This window comes from Synchiropus splendidus, chromosome 7, assembly GCF_027744825.2.
Source record: "Synchiropus splendidus isolate RoL2022-P1 chromosome 7, RoL_Sspl_1.0, whole genome shotgun sequence".
In the NCBI taxonomy this organism is placed as follows: domain Eukaryota; kingdom Metazoa; phylum Chordata; class Actinopteri; order Syngnathiformes; family Callionymidae; genus Synchiropus; species Synchiropus splendidus.
The window spans coordinates 22664833-22690889 of NC_071340.1; the positions used below are offsets into that span (position 1 = coordinate 22664833).

General features: G+C 43.1%; 1 protein-coding gene across 1 annotated transcript in view; it reads right to left on the reverse strand.

Moving 5' to 3' along the window:
- Nucleotides 1-26057, reverse strand: part of galnt9 (polypeptide N-acetylgalactosaminyltransferase 9) — a 105649-nt gene that overhangs the window by 62148 nt on the left and 17444 nt on the right. Inside the window, exons 3-4 of the mRNA XM_053869941.1 lie at nucleotides 12606-12772; nucleotides 3774-3948 (exon numbers count right to left, since the gene is read on the reverse strand). Coding sequence (XP_053725916.1) covers nucleotides 3774-3948; nucleotides 12606-12772 — 342 coding nt within the window. The remainder of the gene's footprint in view (nucleotides 1-3773; nucleotides 3949-12605; nucleotides 12773-26057) is intronic.

Genomic DNA, 26057 nt, shown 5'->3' on the forward strand with positions numbered 1-26057 from the left:
GCATTTCTAAATCCACTATCACCCGAGAAGGATGGAGGTGCACTAAACTAGATGGCCAAACCAGCAACACATGTGAGCTGCGAGCGCGCAACACCCTCAAGGAGCGTGGCGCCAATGAATCATGGCAGAATCTTTTCTCCGGCTCAGTATGCACAGGCACAAGGTCATTGGGGGAGAGTCACCAGAATATCCAGAGGAGCCATCCGTCTCACTTATCACTGCATGTGTCATGGTTAGTAATCATATTATGATAAATAGCCGTCTACTTCTACTGCTGCAAACCCATAGCACAATACCACATAGATCATGAGGAGTGGGTTTTACTGGGTTTATGGATGAATATAAGAATAGGAACACGTGAGGCATCAGATTATCAGAGACAGAAGTCGCTACGCAGGTGCTGTGGTTGCAGAGTTCAGAGTGAACTCAAAGGTTTTTTATTTTTTTTTCAGAAGTAGCTCTGGCATGTGAAACAGAAGCCAGGGGAGCGGACAGGATGAGATCTGACAAGGAGGACGCCTATGTAAAGGTGAGCGGGGCAGGAAGAGGCACATCTATTTTTGACCGGGAACAGAAGGGCTAACAGATGAGGGAAGCACTGAGGTATCAATTATCATCAGTGCACCCAGGTATTAAAGACAACTCTCTCTGTGCTGCCGTATGGAGCCAATGCGGGTGATTGGTTTACCTTCAGCTGGCCCTGTCTCAGGTAAAACATCACACTGGGGCAACAACCTTCAAAAAGCTTTGTTTAGAAGTCACATCGGGTGTTCGACAGTTCAAGGAGAAAAAGTTTACTATTCCTATTCTTGGCATTTACAGTTTCTACATGGTTGACAAAAACGCTGGACACTTGCGTTGTGTTAAATTTTGTTTTGAAACTTTGTATTTTGTTTGCCCCAAATATGCTGTGAACGGTACGTGTCCTTTGATGTATCCTTTGATGAGATGATGTCATGACCAGTCGAATCATGAATCTGTTGGTGATACATTTAATAGCTGATTATAACTAGTTATTCCAGCACTAAATAATTTTAAACCATCCAATGAACTATTTTTCAGTGACACAAATGTAGCATTGCAGAGTAGACAGGCAGCCAGAAAAAAGCACAGTCGTCATTGAAGGCTTTAACTTTGGTTGTACCTTCCTGACTCCTCTGCTGACCCAGGACAACTGCCTTGTTTAAAAGCTGTGCCCACGCTGCAAGTGTGTGTTGATTTATCTCACGGTCAACGGTCATCTCTTGCTCTGCTAAGCCTTCCACTGCTCCTCTTTTCCTCAAATCACTTTTGTTGCTTGTTGTGTACACCTAGTGCGTCTGTTTTAGTTTCCTCGCCTTATAGAACATTTCTGACTTGTTAGTTTTACCCAGTTTGTGGTTTGTTTTGGACTGTTTTTCCCCTTTCTTGGTTCATTGTGGGGGGAAGAAATGATAAGAACTAGTCCTCGCTCTGTTCCTTATCAATCTCTCTGAAATTGAAGGAGAAATAGTGACTGAATGGTGTGTAATGTAACAATAATGTAGCCGTCTTATACAATGGACATGCAAGTGTCATATAATGTGTCATGTATTTATGTGTTTAAAATGTGTTAGAGGGGATTTTTTGAAACAGTGTCGGAGCAGTAACCCCAGCAAAAAAGAAAAAAACAAAACAAAACAAAACAAAAACAACAAAGCATGGAATGGAATGTACAAAGGGGAGACGTAAAACAGAAACAATGGATCAGAGGGGGAAGTTTTGACATTTACTGAATTGGGGAGAATATAAACGTTTGTTTTTTATCATGAGAAGTAAATCTCTCTCAAATCAGCAGCGTTCCGTCTGTTCATATGTCTGGATGGAATGCACGACTTGACTTCTGTGAGGGACGGACTTCAACTATTATGATGTTTCTTTCGGGATTTTTCCATGAAAAACACGCCAACTATGGTCAGGCCATAGATGTGTCTTTTCCATTTGTTTATCTTCTTCTTTTCCTTTCAGCTTCTCCCTTCAGTGGTGGCCACAGCGGATCTTCCTCCTCCATCTCACCCTGTCCTCTGCTTCCTCTTCTCTCAAACCTACAAACCTCATGTCCTCCTTCACCACCTCCATCAATCTCCTCTTTGGCCTTCCTCTCCACCTTCTGCCTGGCACTTCCAACCTCAACATCTTCTTCTTCTCCTTCTCCTCCTCCTCTTTCTTCTCCTTCTTCTTCGCCTTCTCCTCCTCCTCTTTCTTCTCCTTCTACTTCTCCTTCTCCTCCTCCTCTTTCTTCTCCTTCTTCTTCGCCTTCTCCTCCTCCTCTTTCTTCTCCTTCTTCTTCTCCTTCTCCTCCTCCTCCTTCTCCTTCTCATTCTTCTTCTTCTCCTCCACCTTCCTCTCCTTCTTCTCTCCCTCTTTTTTTTCTTTTTCTTTCGGCTTCTCCCTTCAGCGGATCATCTTCCTCCACCTCATCTTGTCCTCTGCTTCCTCTTCTCTCAAACTTACAAACCTCATGTCCTCCTTCACCACCTCCATAAATCTTCTCTTTGGCCTTCCTCTCCACCTTCTGACTGGCACTTCCAACCTCAGCATCTTCCTACCAATGTACTGGCTCTCTCTCCTCTGTACATGTCCAAACCATCTCCATCTGGCCTCTCTGACTTGGTCTCCTAAAATTTGTTTATAAACTAGTCTTTTGGTCATATCCTGCGAACAATGGGATCTCCTTCATGTCTATTCAGGAAAGTCTGCATTAAAGTGACGCTGCCTGGCCTCGCTGCTCTGGTTTTTAGGATAAAGCATCACAGCAGATGGTTAAAAGTGAAATTTTTGACCTTTAAATAGCAACGTCCTTTTTGCCAATATCTTCAGGGACAGAAGTGGCCCCTCATTTCCCAAGTTAGCTCGGGGCATCTGTTGCTGAAGCTCGGAATGTAGGTTGATCAAATGTGATCTCTGAACGATGCTTCACTGGAGACGACTGCCGAAACCCTCACAGCAGAGATTACGTTACGAATAAAAGAAAGAATAGAAGTAACCAATGTTATATTGGAAAGATATATAGATCTTTCCAATATAGGTCTCTGGCAAGAATCCATCTGAAACATAGATGTGACACTGGATCCCGGACCTCTACAGTACACTCTGATGATGGCCATGAACATGAAGGGATCCTCTGTCATTTCATTCAGTTAGCAGTTATTCTATTAATATCCGTGCCTCAGACTCAACAACGTATCAGTGTACGCTCTCTCACTTCACATGCTCAGTACTTTCCAGGAAACACTCATGATACATCCTTGAACGGTGACAATAAAACAGGCTCACATCAGATGCCAATAGTATTTATCTGCTCCAAAAAACGAAAGCATCGGGGGACATTGGCTTGAAAGCCAATTGAAAATTGCAAAAAGGTCCAAGACTTTTGGGGGAAACAAAACAAACTTTGAGCAATTACAGGCTTGTCTTTTACAGCATTGCAGTCTTCCTCTGTGTCTCAAATGTATTTATTGGACAGGTAGTTTAATTAAATTCATATTCAAATCATAGCTGGCTATTATATTACAGGAGTGCTTCTGGGACGCGGTCGTAATGACAAGAGGAGCTCTGCGGTAAAGTGCTAACTCAGAACTTTGCTTGGCGCTCTGTCAAATGGCTGTAGGCGGACTAACAGCATATTTCAGTGATGGCAATGTTACACGACACGACGTCCTTCTGCAGAGGAGAAGACGGTGCTCCTCTGTCATGGTGACAAAGGCCAGAGATAACGCTCAGGTCGGCTTGTTTCAAACATGACCTTTTCTCACCAGCCAGTGTTGAACTCCACATGGGCATCAAAGAAGCCGACGACGGGAGCAGTTGCGGCGTTCCAGCCGTGGATCCTGGCTCGGATCAGGCCCTCCCGCTTGCTGTTCCTCACGATCTTCACCAGGCCCGGGTATCGTTTGTTCACGTACTGGTCCAGGTTGAATTTCAGCTCCACTGTTGAAAGATGAAGGGGAAAAAAAAAATACACATAATACAGTTGAGATATAGTAAACAACAATCCCCAAAACAAGTACCTCAAGGCATGTTCCAGCATGGTGCCCTTTTATAGGGGCACTTTTTAAAATGTATTTATTCTTGTGTGGGTGTGGTGGGCTGAGTTATTAACAAAAAATGCAATTTCTGTTCTCAAAAACTCTCCAGCTTAAAGGCCACTTTTCTCATCTAGGGTAAACGCCGACTGTTTGAGCCCCAGTAGAGCATTATTAGTGTAGAAAAAAACTAGTGCATACACATACACATTGTACATACCACCCCACGTTGCTTCACGATATTGAATATTACTAAATATGTTATGACGATTACCTGTTTGCACTCACCATTTACTTATTTCTGTGTTTGCACTTACAACTTAAGAGCTCCTGTAACAGTGAATTTCTCCTTTGTGACATCAATAAAGTCTTGTCTTGTCTTGTCTCTAGTGTATTTGTCAAAACATTGAGGAAATACTGAGGATATTATTAAAACTGTGTACATAACTGTTACAACTGTGGACGCTAGAAACTGGAGTCTCAGAATATTTTCTCAAAACTGTTTTAAAAACCATCTTGATCCAGTGCTTTTCCCCCCACGTCTGTGTGTTAGAGAGCAGAAACCAGGACTCAGTGTCCTGCTCAGGAGTGGGACAAATACAGATCTTGAATCATCATGATGAACCGAGTCCAAGACCTTCTATCTCGCTGACATGACCATTCCATGTGTGGGCGCAGACAGACAACATTATGAAGCACTTTATAGTGCTTCTAGTGGCACTCTAAAAACAGCCTTTCTCTCCTGCGTCTGGTTCCGATGAGCCTGCATGTCATCGAAAACCCAGTTGCCACATAAACAGCTATTTGCAGTAATTGCTGTCTGTGTTCCACGAGAGGATGGATGACTGTTTGAGCTTCTCGTGTGGGTAACTGCTGAGCACTTCAATTTCTGAAGGAGAGATTAATAAGGATGACGGTTGCAAATGAGCATCTCTACCTTGCTTCTGACTCCCGCCTGCATCATCCATCACTGGGTGACACTTTAAAAAAGCCAGTAATCCTTTCGTCCCCAACTGAAGAGATTGACATGAACCTTTCCCGGCTTTACCGCCTTGACATATGTTATGGTGACAGCTCGCCTTTAATGAGGGGTTTGGGAATCGCTGACCCTTAAAGGTACAGTGGTTGGTGTGGCGTCTTATCGGAAGAGAACAAAACCCGAGCGGAGCATTTTATCTTTTTACTTTCAACGGGGCTCTTTTTAAAATAAGAGCCATCACGAATCAGCGGTTGCGAAGCTACGGCTTTCAAGATGAAATCTTGATCTCACATGGCGCCGACTTCCGATGTGCTGTTTTGTTGCTTTCGCAGGCTGACTCGTCTCTGAGCGCTGTAGGTTTTGAACCTGCACGCTGGGGCTCCTTCATCATCAGCCAGCCCTGCAGCCACGATGTGATAAAAGCTATTAACGTGTAATAATTGCTGGGAAGGGAAAAAGTTACATCTGATCCAGGCAAATAACGCCTTGGCTGGCATCCACGCGGGATGAGTTATGGAGCGCAGGATATATTGTAAAAGACTAATAGTGCAACAGAGAACAGGATAACTATCCATCACACTATGAATGTGAAATGAAACGAGTACCAGGAGGCTGAGTCAGGCAAACTTGCTTCATTATTTATGTCTCAATTAAATCACAATTTTACTTCGATTCAGCGCTGAAGCTGTTACATGAGGTGTCCTGGAGTTTTGGGTTTTTTTTTTAGGATTTTTGGGGTAAAATCAGGAGCCAATATAGGTGACCTCATTTAGAGTGATGAAAATGAACTGCCACTTTTTCAGGAGACTCTGTGAAAATAGGTTCATATGTTGCCTCTAATGCCACGGCAACAAAACACCTGGTGGGAATGGCGGTGCAACTTAGCAGGACAACACAGCAAATGAAAAAAAGATCAGAGCAAAGGTGAGATTATGATTTGAATTCTAAGAAGCTTAAATATGTATTTTCCTTGTTTTGTAATTTATGAGTCAGACACATTTGAAAGATTAATGCTCACTTTAGTATTTCAGTATTTTATTTGCCCCTCAAAAAAAAAAAGAAATTAATAAAATATTTAAAAAAATATTAACATAAATATCTTGTAATAAAGATCCTTTTTCAAAGTCAAAAAACATAAATAAAAATGTTAACATAAATATCTTGTTATATAGCGGCTTTTTAAAGGTCCTATTTACATGTTTTACCCATCGTTCTATTATCAAATAACGTTTAATGTTTTATAAATGCCATGGTTTAATCACACTATTTTAGTCACAAAATTGAAGTTTAATTTGAGATTCTTTTTCTTCTGTCCTTCAAGTTTTGCCTTGAGCTTTGGCTTGGCTTTCATTAGCCACCGGAAATTGAATTCCCCATTGGACACATTAAATGAATAGCTTTTATTGCCTGCACACGACGACATAAAAACTGTAACATTTTAGATTGGGGAACATATTAACTGTTAATAAACAATTTATTTGGTTATTTGCAGTTGGTACAAGTTGATGCACAAACAGTTATTAAAAGATGGCGCAATTGATGTTATGAATAATGTGAGCAGTAACATTATCTGGATGCATTTGCTTCGGCAGAGCACTGAAAGTGCTACGCTTACATCTCAATTTCAAAACTTGCTCACCAGACATTAAGAACTGCATTACTTGCCTCCCTGTTGTTTACAAAAAAAGAAGAAAAAAATATCAAAATCTCAGGTTCTTCTCAGCTTAAAACAATGCTTTGCTTTGCAAGGTTTGAAGTATTTTGTGGGCTGAAAGGTCTGTGGCGGCGGCTGTTTACAGTCTGTCGCCAGGAGTCAAACGACAGCAGCTTCACAGGAGTGACTGCCAGACCTCTGCAGCGAGAATATAATCTCAACAGCGTTGTGTCAGCAATACCAAGGTTATGCACCTCGCACACGTCTGTTGAAGGCAACAGAAAATCGTCTCGTGTTTTTCTGACTCTGTCACCCTTCGCCCTCTCCTGATACTCAGTTTTATTCAACAGCGTGCGCTGGCAAGTCAAGCGGGCTTAAAAAAATAGAAAAGAAAACATGTAAACAACTGCAGATACTCTGACTCTAATTGTACTCGCGACACAATTGAGTGCTGTAAATAGCTCTTGTATTTTTTTGAACTGCTGCTTCCCTCAATTTCAGATGTTTTACAGTGTTCATTGATGAATGTCAACACTTTAACCACACACGTCAATGAATGATGAATATTTTATAACCGAAACACTGCCATCAGAGAGGCTCGCGTTTGCTTTTCCGGTGGAAGCACATGTGATCGGCATCAAATGCTGACTGGAACTAAAGGAATGGAGCTAAAAGCTAAGGCGCTCCACCAGGCACATGCTAGTGCCCTCGCTGCTTCCTCTGCAGGACTACTGATGGCATGTCTTCTACAGTCCAACCCCTGCTCCCTCCAACTCATTGAAAGAACCCAGTGAAGATGAGACATTAATAGAAATACCAGAAAAAAAAAAAAAGTTATTTCATTTGGAAGAGGTGGAATTGTCCCACGATTTTTTGCTATTGCAGATAAACAATGACTGGACTGGATATCACATATTCGTGGCGGAGAGTGAGATGTGTTTGGAGGGGGTGAAGGAACAGGAAACGTCTCTGGAGTTGATCGAAGAAACGAACATTAATGCTATACTGAATGGAAAACTCTTGTGGGAGAGAGTCGCTTTCTGATGATGTCATCTCATGGCGTACACTCTCAATCATCGCAAAATAGTAACAAATGAAAACGGAATGGAAGTCGCTTGTTCTTTTTGCGCTTTTTCACTATATTTGCTGGGATGGAAACTTGTCTCGTATTGTGTAGCTGTAACTAAAGTGGGAGTGTGCCCCGAGGCCGACCCGTGTCATGAATAATCTCTTGGTTTTGTCATTGTTTTGCCCTCCAGTTGTCACCACAAGTGCAGCAACAAAAGTCAGCAGTGTACTATAGACAGTTCCCATCAGTGTCGTCTGAAAAGTATGATGAAACCCCATCGCAGGTCCCCATCAGCCGTCGAATGAGGTAGAATAAAGTAGTGATTAAGCTAGTCATCAGCTGACTTGTGGATTGCTCTAATACTATATATATATAATATATATATTTTGGTCCTCTCAATGACACTCCTTATCCACAGTGCCTCCCTCACCACATCCCCCTGCTGTCAAGTTTAGATCGATCACCAATCACAGTGGTTGATGGCTACAACATGGCTCCGCCTCCACAGCCGGTCAGCTGAGCTGCGCAGTGCATCGAAGAGAAGCGGGTAAAAGAAGAAGTCACAATATATACGGACAAAAACAGCACATTTTAGCACTTTAATGTCAACAAAATGGCTATAATTTCATTGGTTTGATGTGACGTGGTTAAATCATAGCACCGTGAAACTCAAGGAAAATTATGTAATGATCGACGACTGTGATTGGTTGACTGGGGTGAAGAGCATCATGGGAACTGAGCTTGCTGTTGAGGGTGATGGCACCTCACGTGCTACCACATATTAAAGGGTCGAACAGGATCCTAAATTTGAATGCAGTCAGAAAAACTACGGTTTGTTTGACGGTATTTCACTCTCTGAGCTCTGAAGCCTTGGTCAAAAGAGCCACATCTGGCCATCGTTCCTGGCCCCTTGTTTAACCAATGAAGTTTCAGCTGAATGAAGCAACACCAGACAGACACTGAACTGGTTACGCTCCTGACTGGTGACTGGCTGGAACAAAAACCTGCTCCCACTGCGGCCGTTTGTGGCACTAATTGTCCACCTCTGTAAAGGGTCAAAAAAAATACGCGCGACCAGGGTCACAGACTAAAAGGAGTCTGTCATGATGTGGCCCGCCTACTCAACTAGAAATTGTTTGTCAGGGTTGTTTAGTGGAGCCTTCACCTGGTGAGTGGTCTGGGAGAACAGGCGAGCCGTGATCAAAGCCACTTATTGCCTTCATCCCCTGCGTTTATCTCCGCTCTGCGCCTGATTGCCTGTCTTCCTCCCCGCTACTTGTCTGGTTCTCAGAAAGAGTCGATGTTTGTTTCCTCATCTCACCTCACTGCTGTCATAAACACCACACCTGAACCGGAATCCCACCATCGACAAAGACTGTTTTGCATTTAAATCTATTGTCACTGTGGGTTTTTTTTTGTTTGTTTTTAAACTTCAGGCATTTTTCATTAGGAATTGCCCAAGTAAGTCCACCTCTTCTCGCACAGTCTTGCACATCCTCCCTCACCTTCTCCCACTCCCACCTTGATCACCATGGATCATGCACCCATGGATCTCATTGCTTGCCCTCCTCTCCTTCTTTTTCAAGCCCAACATTCCCCATCCAGCAAGTCCATGAACTTTCCTCTTCCACCATGCCTGCACTCATCTCAAATACTTGCTCACATCCTCCTTCCACATTCTCACTCCCTACACGTCAAAGAACAACTATTTGCAGGTGGACTTTTGTGTCCAATGTTGACTCTTAGATCACCTTTCCAAGCTGTATGTTGAGGCAAGGGTGTTTCAATGAAGTCAACAGTCTCCCCTCCTACCTCCATTCCATAAAGGAGGGTCTGAGTTATGAGTAGTTATTAATACAAAGTGAAATGAGTAACGCACAATGGTTTAAATCTGACCTCCATCTTGCTTAGCATGAGGAGGAGCCTCTGGTGCCAGGATATGCTGCATAAAGGCCCATTTACACTCAACGTTAAGTACGGATCACGGACGGATCCTTCTGTCTGTGCTTTGCGTTTGGTCCGTATTGTTTGCATGTTTCAAATCTTACGGATACGAACCAAACGGAAACACTAGAAACAGTGGTGGCAGTGTTGCTGTTACTACCCGATACGTAGCTCTAATGAGACACGAAGACGACATAACAATGGCCGAAATTCTCCGTCCTCCAGTTGTGATATATTTAACTGTGCACCGCCTTCTACAACGCTGCCTCCATTTCCTCTTTTGTACATTATCATTACTTCTTCCTCAGTCGCCATGTTGGTTTTGGAGTTTGTCGACGTCATAAACTGTTGAGTCTGAGCTGCTCCCCCTGGTGGATATATTGGTGAACTGCCAAACCAACGCAAAGAAAGCATGTGATCACTGACGGACGTGTACGTAAAGGGAGCGAAAATGGGTCTTAAGGTAACACATGCACTATAACTGAAAGCCCTACGCTTCACTCTGGGAAGCAAAGGTCCACTGGTAAGTCATTGTTATTCGATGCCTTACAAGTGAGAATGTGTGTGCAGTCCTTGTCGTCCCAAGGAGATCGGAACCTCATCAGGTCCATCACTATAGTCAAGAAATGTTCCGATGAGGATCCAAATGTCCTTCCCTTCATTCTCACATGATGAATCCTGACTTGTCTCCGAGCAAAGCATCCATCCCTCAAGTCAATCCTTCATATCAGAATGATTGGAAAATAACACAAACAAGACTCGGGCTGCGACTCTGAAGACCCCCTCATTGATTATGTGAATCATAATTTTTGAGTGGTATTTGCAGTCAAGGCATTAGCAAGGCCTCATTAAGCTCTTGCCAGCATCGGACGAAGAGTCAGACTCACACCGTCGAAGTTCAGACTGCTGGCTGCGGGGAAACTTCTGAGCTGCCGACAAATGTCACCGGCTGTCTGGGCAAAGGGACTGTATAATGGTGAGGGTGGAAACATGCTTCAGCCGGGCCTGCAGCACCAGCCTCAACCTGCTGAGCCTTAAGTAAGAGAGGGCAGACGGAGGTGTCCAGAAAAGGTCGAGCGGTTTGATCTGCATGTTAATGTTGCCGCAGCAAATCACTGAAATGATGATCACTGTTGTGGAAACACACAATCACGCCTGATTAGTCGAATCCTTCACCTGAACCTGACCTTCTTCAGCGAGGACGAGCAGCCAGTGAACGTCTCTGGTGTGTTTCCACACGTTGTTGTTGCGCACATTGCTCAATTTGCATTGGGGTTTTTGTAGCACAACGATGAGCTTGGTAGACGACCTGGTGAATTCAGAGCTTTGGTGACTTAACATTTCTGCAAGACAATAACCGATAAGCCACTTTGTTACATTTTCAGTTCACCGCTGGATCCTGACAACGATGATCAAATGGAATATGAAATATGACTGACTGGCTTCCAAGCTACAATCTGCTCCAGGAAATCCAGGGAACCACAGTGACAGTGTCACACTGTCGAAGCAACATAATAGGAAGTGCCATCTCATTATGGCCTGTCAGTGGGGACAGAGGAAGTGCAGATGGTGATTCTCTCGATCAAGATATTATTTATGCAGCTATATTCTCCGCCAGCTTGAAGGAGGGTTCCTGCTTCCTCGGTGACAAGGGAAGAAGGGACAAGTGTCATTTGGAATCTAGTTCAACACTCTCTCCCTCAGCAGAACTGATGATCTGCACCTATGATGACATTGAACCCCACCTGCATGAGCCCATAGCTTCTCTTAAAAATGAACAGTGCTTAGTGCCCAGGAAAAATAACCTCTGATAAGGTCTTACTATTGGAGCGTGAAACCCTGAAAGATGTACAGAGGAGTTGGATTGGAGGTAAATGTTGAGACACTCAATGTAGAAAGGTACCACAGCAGAGCAAAAACAATAGTGATGCACCGAAAAGTTTTGGTACAAAAGTGGATTTTCGGTTTTTGGCCAAAAGACTTCACATGAGGAATTCGATGGCACATATACATGAGCAAAAAATGATATTTGTCAAGCTGGCGTTTACCCAGCGTAAGATCTACTTCCTGGTCTGACACATTGACTGTGGTTACATGAGGGTTCAGAAAACCCAGTTATTGCATTGGTCCAGCTGAGTTCGGACCCCAAAAAAGCATATAAACAACTTAGTCTGACTACTGGAGAGAAATTTGAATTTCTCTTAGTCGGACTACACGACCTGGTTAATACTGTAGCTCGACTAAGCTAGCATGTAGCGCAACTACGATCAGACTGGGTGACGTGCGGCAGCAATCGTTTCCTTCCTTTAGAGGAAGTAAACTCTTATACTAACCACTGTGCAATGATGTCTACTGTAATAACCTTCTATACAATCGAGAAGTTGCATGTGTTACCTGCAGTATGTGCGATCCTCGGTCTTAGCTGATGTCACATCACAAACCTGATATCAGTTGTGTTTTGCAACTTACGATGATGGTGATCTGCTGATCTGTCTTCAACTTCCTGGTCACTTTTATCAAGAGTTCCCACAAGTAAATTAGAAGATGTGATTTCTTGGTTTTAGACGACCATAACCTTAGCAACCGTTAGCAAGGCTGCTAAGTCAGTCGGGGCTCACGACAGTGATCAAAAGCGAGACTGTGCATTTGTTACTACATTCTTATACATAGACAACTCATCCTCCAGAATATTTGATTTTATTCAAACGCTAGTGAGTATAATTCCAATTCCACGAAGTGCGATCTAGTGCCCTCTAAAAGTTTCACGGAAAAGGCGTCATAGTTATTTCTTTGGTTTGGTTTTCAGCCATGTTTGCCTCATTTTTGTTTTTCTGTTTTAGCCCCAAAAAAATACGGTCACATCCTGACAAAAACCGAATAAATACAAGTCAACTTGAATAGTGTTGAGGGATTTACCGCTGTCACTGTTGTCGTCAACCAGAATAATCTCTTTGAGCAGGTGGGCTGGCGTGTGGTTGACCACGCTGTGGACGGAGCGCAGGATCACCGACAAGGCCTCGTTCACAAAGATGAAGACCACGGAGATGAGAGGAAGATCCTCTGGGTACGTCAGCTGCTTGCACCTGTGGACAGAGCAACAACATCGTGAGCCATGCTGATGTGTTTGGCCCTTTTTCGGGCGTGGTTCCCATAGACAATTTCTCAAGATACTAATATAAGAGCTATAACCATCTAATGTGTGTTTCAAAGAGTTTGAATGGGCGTACAGCCAGGACCAGAGTAGATTTGGAGTAGGGGTGGGAAAGCCAGTCAGACAGCTGTGGGGATGGAAGTCAGACTTGCTTTTGCCTTAATCCTGTTCATGGCTATCTTCGACTGGATTCTAAGGCTTAGTTTTGGGGTGGTGGGTTTGTATTTCAGTCACCAAAGGGTTTCTTTGTTGAGACACCACCACCCTGCTTGCTCCAGCAGCTTGTGACCTGCAGCTCTTAAGACTTAAGTTCCCTGAAATGATATTCATAGTTCTCTGGAGCCAGCGAGTCACGAGCTCTATTGGAGCTGGTTTCATTGTCTTTTGGTTCACATTGCCAAGACGTTGTCAACAGTGATGAGGCATGAATTTTGGCTAGCGCAATCTTCAACATTGCAAAATTTTAGCAGCCAAAATGATCCCACACCCGAGCAACATCAGTGAGTAATCCACTGAACTTACTCCACATCGAGACAATGAACGGCGCAGACTTGTTCAGAGCTAGAAACTATTCCTAGTCTATGTGAATGTAGCTGTAAGCCACTTCCGTTGTCAAGACTGTCAGGTGACACCTACTGTCAAAGGGTCTATGTGGTGGATTAGATCACTCACAGTCGTCTTAAAAACTGACTCCATGCACTGCATTCATTTCGTCCGTATTTATTTCCACAAAGCTTATGGATATGGGTCAAACGGAGCGGTACCACCGGAAACCATGAGGGACAGTGTTGTTGTTACTACCCAATATGTAGCTCGAATGAGGCACGAAGAAGACATAACAGTGGTGGAACTTCTCCGTCCTCCAATTGCGATATATTTTACCAGCCTCCTACAACGCTGCCTCCGAGGTACACATACGTCTTCCACAGTCCCCGTGTTTATTTTGGAGTTTGTCATAAAGGTTAGACTCTGGGCTGCTCGCCTGGTGGATATATACCAACATAAAGATGAACTATGACAATGTTCTTCACTTGGCAATTCATGCTAACCACTGCAAAATGTTACTATATTGTCATGACAAAGTATTGCTAAAGAGCCCAACACAGCCTCTGAACACTGGGTTTAAGCCACAGAAAATAACCAAACTAATTTGAAAAAAAAGTTTGGCCAACGCCATCTCCGGTTTTATCAAGCAGGGTCCATGGGTTTCACATAAACAGACAAGTTCTCAGAGCTTTGGGGAATTTAGAGTCATTAATTAACCTTAGAAAAAACCCAGGTGGGCACAGGCCTCGCCTCCAAACCACGGTAGCCTGGAGCGAAACGTGAACCTGAATGACCTTCTGCCTTCTGCGGCAGCAGCAAAGAGCAGCGCTGATTTCCTCTCTACATTTAAATATAGAGGAGGTTAAAAGCAAAACCCTCATTATACTCATGCGGACCGAGCACGAATTTGAAAAATTTAAATCTGCTGTGAATTTGGAACAACCTTTCGTTGTTGCCAGTGAAGGCGAAACAGGTCAACACAACCGTCATACATGCTTGAAAGACATTAATATTGTATATCCTGACAAATTTAAATGGGAAACGCTCTCAGTCAGCACTCACCCGCTGAATTATTCACGACTGTTTTTGTCTTCTTCATCTACCTGCTCTACACTGCGCTAGTTATGATCCAGACTTTGGAGAATCCAGCTTTGGAAAATATTATGAGTTATTTATAAAGCTGGGGTTTTACAAACCTCAAACTCTTTTTTTTCCAGGTTACAGGAATTGTATGAATCGGGGATAGTGTGAACAAGTCAAACACTAAAATTTTTAAGCGTTACACAAAGATAATCTATTTTTTAAATGGAACATATACAGCAGAGAAAAAATTGGGTGTCAAGTATGTTCCCTGCTTATTGAATAATCCAAACTTTTAGATCTGTCTGTAGTAGAATACATAAATAAATTACTGTACTAGAAGAGAGTCCGTATGAAATTAAAATGATAAATTCTCAATTGAAAAGGTGACTCATTAAAACACTGCATTTTATTTTTTTATTGCCATGCACAAGGAAAAACATGCTGGGACGATATGGTGTGTGCTCTCTGAGGCAATACTGACTCTCTGCTTCCAAATGGAAGGAAAGGATGTTGTTTCAGTTGGACCTAAGCTGGGATACACTGCGATTTCTGGCATACTTTGACATGATTTTTCACTCGTGTAGTACCCGCATCATATAGTTGACATGGGATAACAAGGAGCCTGTTTGAGCAGATGAAAATCAAACCTGTTTGAAATCCTGGTCATCCCTGGTCAGTTTGTTGAAGCAGTGTCGTGAGCGATTTACCTCATTTTTTTCACACTCCACATGCGCGAACACACCTAGATACAGAAGTAATGAGCAATTTAGCAGCTGCTGCTTACCTCCACCTCTTGTTGGAGAATTGACAGACTGTGTTCCAGGGTTTAATAGCGATCTCTTTTTAAAAGATATATCATTGATCACACTAAGTGGAAACGTGAAACAAGAGGAAAACATGGAGCACACCATGAAGCTGTACATGAACATACACAGTTCAGTACGTTTGTAAGACATAAAATTGCTGAAAGAAACATTATAATAAATGAATAAATAAATAAAAAATGACAGGAACACATGCTCGCGGAACTGAAGTCCTGCCAAATATATGAAGAGATGGATCAGGTGAAGGCAACTATAGAATAGACTGAGACTTCTCATAACTCGAGAACAGCCTTTTTCTGTCATGAATTCAATAACATTCAATGACAAAACTCCTCCCTTTTTCTCTGTTTCTCTGTAAGATTGATGTGTGACTGGCTGCGTTCCATTTCCACTTTCTGGTTCTTCCGTCTTCTTCTCGTTCTTCTACGTTGCAGTACATTATTTTCTCGGCTACTGAACTTTTCTCGAGGCTACTGGCCGTCTGATAAGTTTACCATTTTAATATACAGAAAACAACGGGCAGAACCCATCTGCTGCAGCTTGCCATTATTGTCTGGGATAAAATGCACATGCGACAATGTAAATGAAATATTTACACAGTTCACGGGCGTGTTGCTTCTCCAGTGACTGTTGAAAACGGTTTCAAACAATCTGTGTATTGAACGCAAAGCAAATTCACTTTAATGTGCAGGCTTTACACATTAGCTGCTTTCTTAGACACGGCATGTGAATTGTTTGATAAACGTTAATGTGAATAACTGTTGCGGCGCCCAGAGAAAATTTCAGTAGCTGAGAAAATTATGTACCGACACTGGACACTACAGTCGGACGTAATGTACATGGTGGTACAGTGTATAGCCAGAGAGCAAAGCATGAAGCAGTATTGTTTGAAAAACCCTGCTGTCTTCAGAGATGCTTTCGAACAGAAAATAGCTGTGTTTACTGAAACTGGAAGTTTTTACTGATTCCTGTGGCATCTGTGAAAAAAACAAGACAAAAGTCTGTCCACGGTTCTTCAATGAAGCTGCTAATGCACACGCCGATATACATTTGCGTTTCTTCTTCCTGAAGATATTTTATCCCGGCTAATAAGGCGACTGTCTTGCTATAGTTATTTCCAAGGGCAATGAAACCCTTTTAAAGATATCAGCTTGGTTAATCTGAGTAAACAATGTCTAGCCAAATTAAAAAAAAAAAGGCTCTTCAGATAAAAAGTCTGCCTCATAATGATAAGACCTTGGACCGATTTGACAGATTTAAGTTTGTGGTTTAATTACCTACGCAGTCTGGAGCTCTTCAGAAATAAGCATTTGTCGTGATGATATAAACTCACAGCCTCCTGAAAAGCTAGGTATCTGAATACCTAGCGATGTTATCCAAGAAGAGGCTTGGAACGTCTGATGAAATAGTAACATTGCTAAATAATTCACTGTCCTGGGAAGATTACAATACTCTGTGTCTCACGTCATTGAAGATCGAATCCTTGGGTGCAGTGAAATGTATTACAGGGAGGAAGGTTTCTCCAAAGATAGACATGCTCTGGCGCACAGATCCGCGATATGGTGGGTGAACCCAAATGTCAGCTTGCGTAAGAAGTATCAATGGTGCCGAGCCACAGGGGGGCGATTACGCAGCAGATGGAGCCCTGCATGGTGCAAGTTGCGTCCTTATTTCTAATCATTGCAGGGATCCTCATAAGCCTCAGTTGATCGCTTCTGCTGGTGTGTGTGAGTGAAGTCAGGGATTATAAGCCAAAACATGGCATGGGGTTAGCTACTGAACAATGGGACGTTTGCTCACAAAAAGGATGCTCAACCCCCGAAAGAGGTCAATCCATAAAACGCACTCAGGGATACAACTGTCCTGGTGATTTTAAAGTCACCAAATAATGAATGTTGTTCGTGGTTTTGTGTAACATACTGTGTGATCAATCGCATCAATAACAAACATTTGACAGGTGTTACCTTTCGGAACTCAGGCTTGGAGCTGAGGGTGTTGGCTGAAACCCCTTCAGAAAGTCAGTGTCTGGTTGAACAAATTCATTTATAAGTATCTGGGTGAAAACAGTCTGACCCAGTTGAGTCAGTCAAAAGACCTCCCAATGTGCTCCAGGAGGTGAGAAAAACTGTTGTCTTCTGAGTCACTATAGATCTCAGGAGTCCTTCCTCCCATTTTCCAATTGTCCCCTGAAGCCTTGCCTTCAGACTTCCACACTGCTTGTCTATACTTTTCTCACAGCTCATTGTGAGAGCAGAGGCTAGACAAATTGCAATTGACGTATAGCCATCCAGTCATGTTGAACAGGCCAGTAAAATAATAGGCTGGTGTTTTTACAGTATTATATGTCCTGCAGATCACTAAAATGTTTTGTTTTTGTGCTTGAGTTATGCACTGATGCGACGGCTACTGACAGGAAGTAGTACACCTGTATGAACAGACACACTTGGCCGTTTTATATACAGAGTCATATTTGGTTATTTCTTGGAACTACAATATCCTTTACCCCAGTCCTCGTGCTTCGGTTTGAAGGAACCAATTGTTGACGACTCAAAGCGGACCATATTCTGACAGCAGGCTGCCGTGGCAACTTCTTTTTAACCTTAACAGTCTTGTGCTCCTATGATCCCCTCTTTTCCAAATGAAAAAAAAAAGGATAAAACAATAAAGGTCCACCCCGTGGCGCAGCCTCTTCCATTCATCCTACAGTTAAAACCAAATGGAGGGTGAAAATTGCACCCTCATTGCATACTAATGTCTTTTTTACTGAGAGATTTAAGAACTGGGTGGGAAGTCGACAAGCTAAAACATAGAGGTAAGCAGTGAGCGTCAGCCTTATTTATTCAAGGATGAGAAGTATTGAAGCGCTCAACCTCTCTGAATCCGTTATTTCAAACAAATAGCATTGATTCATGCAGAGCAATGAGACTTCCCTGCCACTGCCTGCGCACGGCGGGGTCGTCTCTCCGCGTTAGACTGGGCGTCTTAACTTTGTGCCCAGTCATCAGTCACCTCCGTAACAGCAGCCTGCATTTACAGCAAACAAACGGAAGCATGAATTGTGTTTGTGATCGAGTATATGCGTCTATTTTACAAGTAACCGCTGCTCATAACGGCGCTAGTGTTATGATAGCTAACTTCCTCTCGCTGCAAGGACTCACTCAGCTCTCTTTCTCACGCATTTAAATTGTTCAAGCCTGGTGTGTACGTGTATGGACTTTCCTCTGGAGATTGAAGCTAAGAACAAACCAAAGTATTGTAATTCGAAGAACTGAACTGATGAAAGGCTAACACTCCAGATAGCAGTCATGAAACATTCTGATGTTTTTGGAAGCCGGACAGTGGTTAGGGAGGAGTCTCTATGTTTCAGATGATATATTTATTTGAACGGATGAAAGCTACTATTTATATCGCACCTTTCACACGCAGGTGCATATGTCAAAGTGCTTTAGAAAGAAAAATTATACATCAGCAAATGTTAAAGGTAATAAAATGATCCAACCATTGTGAGAACTCACACAGAAACTCGCTCCCTTAGTGTTACATTTTGGGACGTTGGGAAAGTGGACTTTTGCGTCCTATACTGACACTGAAGGCAGCCTTCAGCGTTGCATGTTGACCCCATTAGGTTTTCAGTTGAAGCAAATGCTGCGCCTCCCGCAGAAACTGACATCCAATGGGATTCAGTGAAGAGCTTCTGAGTGTCTCCCCATCCCTCGCGCTTCCGCCCGCCCCATTCTCTACGACGCACGATCCGCAACACATGTAAGAAAAAGTCGTTTACTTCAATGACAGACTTTCAGAGTCGATGTTTGCTGCACTCAGAGGCTTTGGACATATCTCACAAGGATGTGAGGGTAAAGGGAGATCAGAAAAACAGTCATCCCAGATGAGTCACTATTTTTTTTTCTTGCTGTAATTCTGCCACTTATCCCAGTCAGAATGGGAGTAGATCCCTTCCTATTATGCAGGGAAACAGGGATGGGATGTGTGAAAACAGGTCAGACAGCCACTGACATGCTTCTTCACTCCTCCGCAGAGAAGAAGTCCCAGACCACAGACATGGTAGTTGGCTGCCCAACTGCCTGGCTCTGTAGCTTGAGCTGTGGCTGGGGATGTTGGTGACTATTGTGACTGCGATTTATAATTGAACAGAACAATGACATCAAAATAAAGAATGAAGGAAACTTGTTTTTTTGCGGTGCAATTTTGGGTCTAAAGTCAGCTGTTAATATGTTCTGTAAATGAGCAGAAGTACCTCCATAAAATTCACCTATTGCTTGTTATAGAATGTATATTTATCTGATAGTAATGGATTCATCCTAAATTTTAAGAATTTTCCTTCGCGCTTGCCGTTTCCGTCTCCCTGAGTCAGGGTGCTACTTGTCTATGCCTGCCACTATTTCACACATTAACCTCCAATAACCCTCACGCCGACAACGCCGACACTACTTTCTAAGCAGTGAGCACTTTTCTGAAAAAAGATAATCGTTTTCCTTGTCATTCCTCACTTCTTCCTGCCTCGCCAGCCCAATCTAGGAGATAAACCGGAGTGCTGGAAAGAGCAACAATTTGCTGCCAGAGCTGCTGCACCGCAGAGACCTTGTGATCCCATTCTGCTGCATCAGAGACGAAGATGAGGTAAGCCTGTGTCCTCAAAGTCCTCTCCAGTTATCTCCATCCTACAGTCTGTCAAATACAGGCTGAGCACTTCGCTGGCCGGCAGGACAGCTGCCGCAAATCAATGTAGTTCTCCAGTCATTTAGAAAATATCATATCAAATCTGCTGTAAATTGACCGCTTGAGGTGGGTTGTGAAAGATAAATGGAGTCCGGTGAAAAGGCTGATTTCAGCCACGCTTCGATTTGTGAATGATACAAAATTCAATTTATATCCTGTTCAGATTGTGTTTGTTTGTTGGACCCCGGGAAATCCTCCCGGCTCCTTCGCTCTTATTGTTTCTCCTCCGTTATCACGGAAAGCCTCCCAAGGACAACGCTGTCAGTGGCAGCACCGTGTTGAGCCCACTTAAGTCCCACGGTATCTGGGACGAGAATATCACAAACAGGAGTGAAGGGCGAAGCAGACAAACACAGGTCAGCAAGCGGTGAGGGGGAAAGATGGAGAAGCAGTACCTTGCATTTCGCTCCTCAAAGTCATGATGACCGCTACCCTGCAGCGATCAGGGTCCTCAATGTGCGAGGACAAGTGGTCAATTATTCCAGCGGAGGAATGTCAGTGGCCACTTGTGAAGTGCTGCGGTCACCTCTGGAGGTAATCACTCATCAGGAAAGGGATGTACAGTCAGGTCCATACAGTACGTGTTGGGACATTGACAATTCTTTCAGTTTGAATTTGTGAATTTTTCAGCGACGAAACACGCAGGCTACCAGTTTCATCCGTGGTCACGCTCCTCCAGGACTCGACCGCCGCTGTCTGCAGTTCCTGTCTCTGGAGGCGTTTTCCCCTCAGCTTTGTCTTCACCTGGTGAAATGCCTTTAAAAGCTTTTGCTTGCTTCCTCACTATGTATCAGCTATGCATTAAGCCGAAGTAGAGCACAGCATCTTGCCCAAAACACACTGCTGCTTCTGTCAGCAAACACATCATCATGAACACAGGAGAACCACGCATGACAGTCGCATCAGCTCTACTCATGAGGTTATATGTGCGCTAGTCATCCCATCACTCTGGGACAAGTAGATCTTTGTCTCATCTGTCTCCTTCTGTTGATCTTGTTTGGCAACTGGCCCTTCTGTTTTGGAGGCTCTACAATGCTTTACCTTGGACTCATGGCAGAATGATGGATTGTTTCTTGTCTGACTGCGACAACAAAACAAAAGACTGCACCGCAGAGCTAAGGGTGGTAACATGACATCTCACTTCAAACCTTTTTTCAGCTGTTTTTCCAGCTTAAAACTAAAGCGCTCAAATGAATTGCTGTCATAACTTTTATACTCGTAATGGGTTCATGAGGTTTCATGAAACAGTGTCATGATTTTCAGAGGCCACCAGATGGCACTGTCTGGTGTAAAATGTTAGGACTTGAGCAACTGATTCAATGGAACCTCACATTTTTTTTGAAACCAAGAGCGCCATCTAGTGGCCTCTGAAAATTAGGACGCAGTTTCATTGGACCTCATCTGTAATTTACACCATTCTTCATCTCACTAAATGTTGAGACTTAGGGATTGAATCTTTCATCCGTCCACTGCAATTGTTTTCTACTGTATTCCAGGTTTGGTGTTGCTGAGTCCGCTGGTGTGTCCTTTATTTTTAAGAACAATCATCATCGGTCAACTCTCACGCAGTTGAAAGCAACAACTACGGGGGCCTTCACCTTCCAAAAAGTCAAGATGTTGTCCAAGCAGCACTACCCAGATCGCAATATGGCTCGAAAAGGTGACATCACCGAGTAGGAAAAACCACATCGCATTATAGGCTAACAGGTAAATTGCCAGCTCTTTGAAACATGGAGGAAGAGCCAAGGACTCCAGGTATTGGACATACCAAATGGCGATGGTTGCAGCTGCAAGATGCCCAAACATCACCTCGACGCAATCGCTCAACGCATGTTGGGGTGTTCACCGCAGTTTAGACTAGAAAAATTTGAATAAGCAAGATCTGAATCAAAGCATGTGAGCTGCTGTTTCATAAGTCAAGCCCCTCACAATAGCTAAACTAATGGCTAAATAGCACATCTCCATTTATTGGAGATTGATTCGGAGTTTATTCCCTCTCCTTCCATTAGCGGCGCCTGAGGTCCATGTCACAGCATTTCAAGATGGCGCGTGACTAAGGAGCATCTACCCCAGTTTATGCATATTCAAATGCAATTTTTCAATACTAGGAAGTGATTGTGGAGGTAAACATTAATAGTAAAGGACACCTTTGTGAATGAACAACATTGAGTTTGACTTAGACAACAAAAACAGTTACACAGTGAGCCTTTAAAGCTGAGAGTCTGCAGTTACAGTATGTTGTTCATTTCATTTCAAATCCATTGTGGGGTTGTTTCCGAGCCAAAAAGACGAGAATTGTGTTCTTCCTCAATTTATACGAACCTCAGTGCATGAAGACAAACGGATCTATGAGTAAAAATAATGCTCTGAACTACAAAGGCGGAATGACTCTTTCACTACGGTAAGAACTTCACTACTGAAGCATCGCAGCATTTGTTGGATAAACAGCAGTGATTTAAAGTTAAAGTAAAATTCCTGCTGGTCTTTGAAGGAATATTTTTTGCAGATATTATGGCCAAGTGAAACTACAGCAGTACTTGTACAGCATGGATGAGATCAGGTTCAAGAGTAGAGGAGTGGCTGCTGATCATTAAAGAGAAATGAATGTGACTAGAGATGACAGTAATATAATGGAACATATATTACAATAACAAAATGGGAGACTAGGGATTTGACTTGGCTTCCTGTTGCAAGGTACGGAAGTGCAACAGCCAAGGTTCAGACAGGATGGACTAAATAAAAGTTGGCCTCACCAGAGCGCGCTCTGTCATGAATTCTATTCCTGGTTTTGATTGACATATTTCTGGGAGCGGCCATGAAAAGCTGGCACTTCTAAGGGGCTAAATATTACCCTGAGAGCAATGGAGACAAGATGAGCCATCATCTGCCAGAGACTTGCAGCCTTGTCACTGCTGAGGCCGGGGCTGTCGAGTCGGTCAGGGTGGGTTCGCTGTTTCAGGGGTGAAGCAGATGGAAACACACTTGACAGCAAGACCGACTGCATTGACAAGCGTTTAAGGTGAAATGAGTCATCGATTATCAACCCAAACTGGCTGTGAGGCTCCATATTTGTCACAGCGTTCTGCAGGCCGCCTGGGAGTCAGAGATGAGCAGAGGAGAGTCAGCCTCACAAGGAGCACGGGGACCAAATATATAACCTTGGTGTAACGGTACATTGAGCCATAATCTCGGGGCGAGTTTAGCCACCTCAGTCGCCTCAAACACAACGCACTTGCGCTATGGTTCATATCAGTTCAGCATCATAAAAAAAGGAAAACAAATTTGGGAAGTGCCCGAAACACCACTGGCTTGTGTAACCATGGCGACTCATGCTCCTCCATCCCTGTCTTTGGCAGTCATCAGGACCGTCTCCCTCCCTGCTGTCTCACACTTCCTGCTTTTTTATTTTCAAACAGGAAATATGTTTCATGTCTCTGCTTGCCAGATCCTCCGAGTGCAGGTCCAGATCAATGTGAAATCCCAAACCTGAATGGGATGCGTTTGACTGATGCACAATTGTTGGATGTCTCATGAGGGTAGTTTTATTAAATTCCACATCTAATGACTTGCAATGTAGCGACACTGAATCACATTCTAGTGTTATTATTTGAACAATGAAGACATTCCACGCTGGAATCGTTTCCTCTGTTCATCATGCCATCGTATTATCCTGCCATAAAAGTACTGTCGGGAGAAAAACAGACATTATCAACTGATATTAATCTTATTTAATACCATAATACGTGAAAACCATTGTCCATTTCCAGTTTCAATCAATTTCTTTGGTTGAGCTGCAAAGATACTGTACATTTGTGTTGAAAAACCTCATGCAACCCTCTTTTTTCGGCCATTTCCAGGAGATCTCCAGACAGGCTATTTAATAATTTTAGTACCTAGACAAACAAGTCCTCACTTTCCATAAAAGTAATTTTGGAGGACTGGATATTTGCTTCTGTCGATCACATGAATTTTGAAAAAATTCAGCACATTCTGAATCCCCTGCTGAGTCACTGCACTTTAGACTCTGCACCGCTGCACTTCCCCCTAAAAATCTAAAATAATAAATATGCTTTTCAACTTGAGTTCAATAGTTTAGGTCCACTCTGTTCCAGATCCAACCCAGGAAATAATGACACTTTGATAACATGATGCTATGTTTTATTAATCTAATTTGCTAGCGGTTCCTTTTCAATCTCGCTAAAATCCAAAACAAAAAAAGGTCCACATAATATGTAATTCACCAGAAGCGATGTGTATCATAGTAATAATAATATTCATTCATTCAATATCAAGGATGTTGCCACAGATTTGCAGAGCTAATGTTCAATGTAAATGAATCTTGCTGGTTGTTATGACAATGTCTCCAAGGGCCCTACCTTCACTTCAAACTTCCGGGTTTAAAGTGACCCAAATTTAGTTGAACTGCAGTCCAGCCCAGGTTCCAAACAAACCAAACCAATGCTGGTTCATCTTCTGGTTGGAGCTGAACACTGTGGTCATCCCATCTGAGGGGTCTTTAAGTGCACACCAGAGGTCCATATTTAGAAAGGTGGTTATGTGAAACTCTGGGTTTTTGGTTTCATGAAGCAGGATCAGTTAGCATAGCAGCAAAGGGCGTGAACCAAACCTGCTCGCGAGCGAAACACTGAGTTGGCCCGGAAGAAGCGCAGACACCCCACATATACTTTCCCTGATGGGAACCTGGACTGTAACTTCCAGCAAACATTGTTTTTCACACGTTGATCTTCGTGTCACATGATGAATGGAGTGTCTGTACAGTACGAAGAAGAGCGTATCAGAAGAAAAGAAGTTTGTGGAAGTCCGCTCTTTGTAGCGCATACAGTATGGTATCAAAATGAACTTGCTTTTATTTGTTACACATTCTACCTCATGTAAACACGAGCTTCACAGAGGCTGTTGAAGACTGTACATCACCGATCATGCTTTTTTTCTTTTATTAATAAAACAATACCTGTGTTATTACTCTATATTTTTCAGTCCCAGTACTATTTTTTTAATGGTGAGCCAATATTTCTGAGTCAAGTCACAAAAGAAAAGCCAAAATTTAAAAAATGAAAAAGCCAAAAAAGTACAAATGTGACTGCTATCACTGACTGCCGTATCACTAGAGATTCAATGATCAGAAAACAAATGCGGAACCATGACGGGCGGCAGAATCGCACACACTCCACCGTGGCCCACCAGATTTCCCCTGATGCCGACATTGTCCACTTTCCTTCAGAATCTGATTGCACTCACCAGTGTGGCAGCAACGTGAACAGCAGGAGAGGCACATCAGGGATGAATAAAAATGGACTGAATAGTTTCTTTGAAAGTCTGAAGTGCTATTATTTTTCCTCCAAACCTTCCTTCCAAACGCAAGCTTTGATGTGTCTCCTCAGACGATGGAAACAGAAAAAGGTGAGCTGTGATTATACTTTCCAACAATCCCGTCCATTACTTTTTTTGTACAAAAGAAGCTGCAAATAGCACCTGCTCTTATCCGGCTGTGTACCTACTGGTTATCTGTCATGTACCGAGGCTTTGTGGGGTTTGAAAGAACTTCTTTTGTTCACTGTCAGCTCGGCGATGAATGTGCAAAATGACAAAAGGGACAGACCGTGGATTGATACGCAAGAGGAGCGTGGGAGGGAAATTCACAAAAGAAAGCAGCAACAACAACAAAGCCCTGACTATCACTTCCTTCTAATCTGTCATTTGCGTTGATAAAAAATAAAATAAAAACACCCTAAAATCCTTTCTCTTGACTGACTTTATTAATTACCGATCTTTCTTTGAGCTTCTTCACGATTTAATGGAAAAAAACGCACAAAGAAATGTGGATGAAATTATTTGTTATCGTCGCTAAAGCCTCCCAAAATGTCTGCTGGCCGTCAGATTCTCACGCTTTTGCCATTGTTCTGCGACGCCGTGTGATATGACGGCACTGGCAGCCCGATTACACCCGAAATCCAATCCATCTCCCGCTGAGCTCAGTGTGTGTCACCGCTCTGGCTCGCTTGTTTC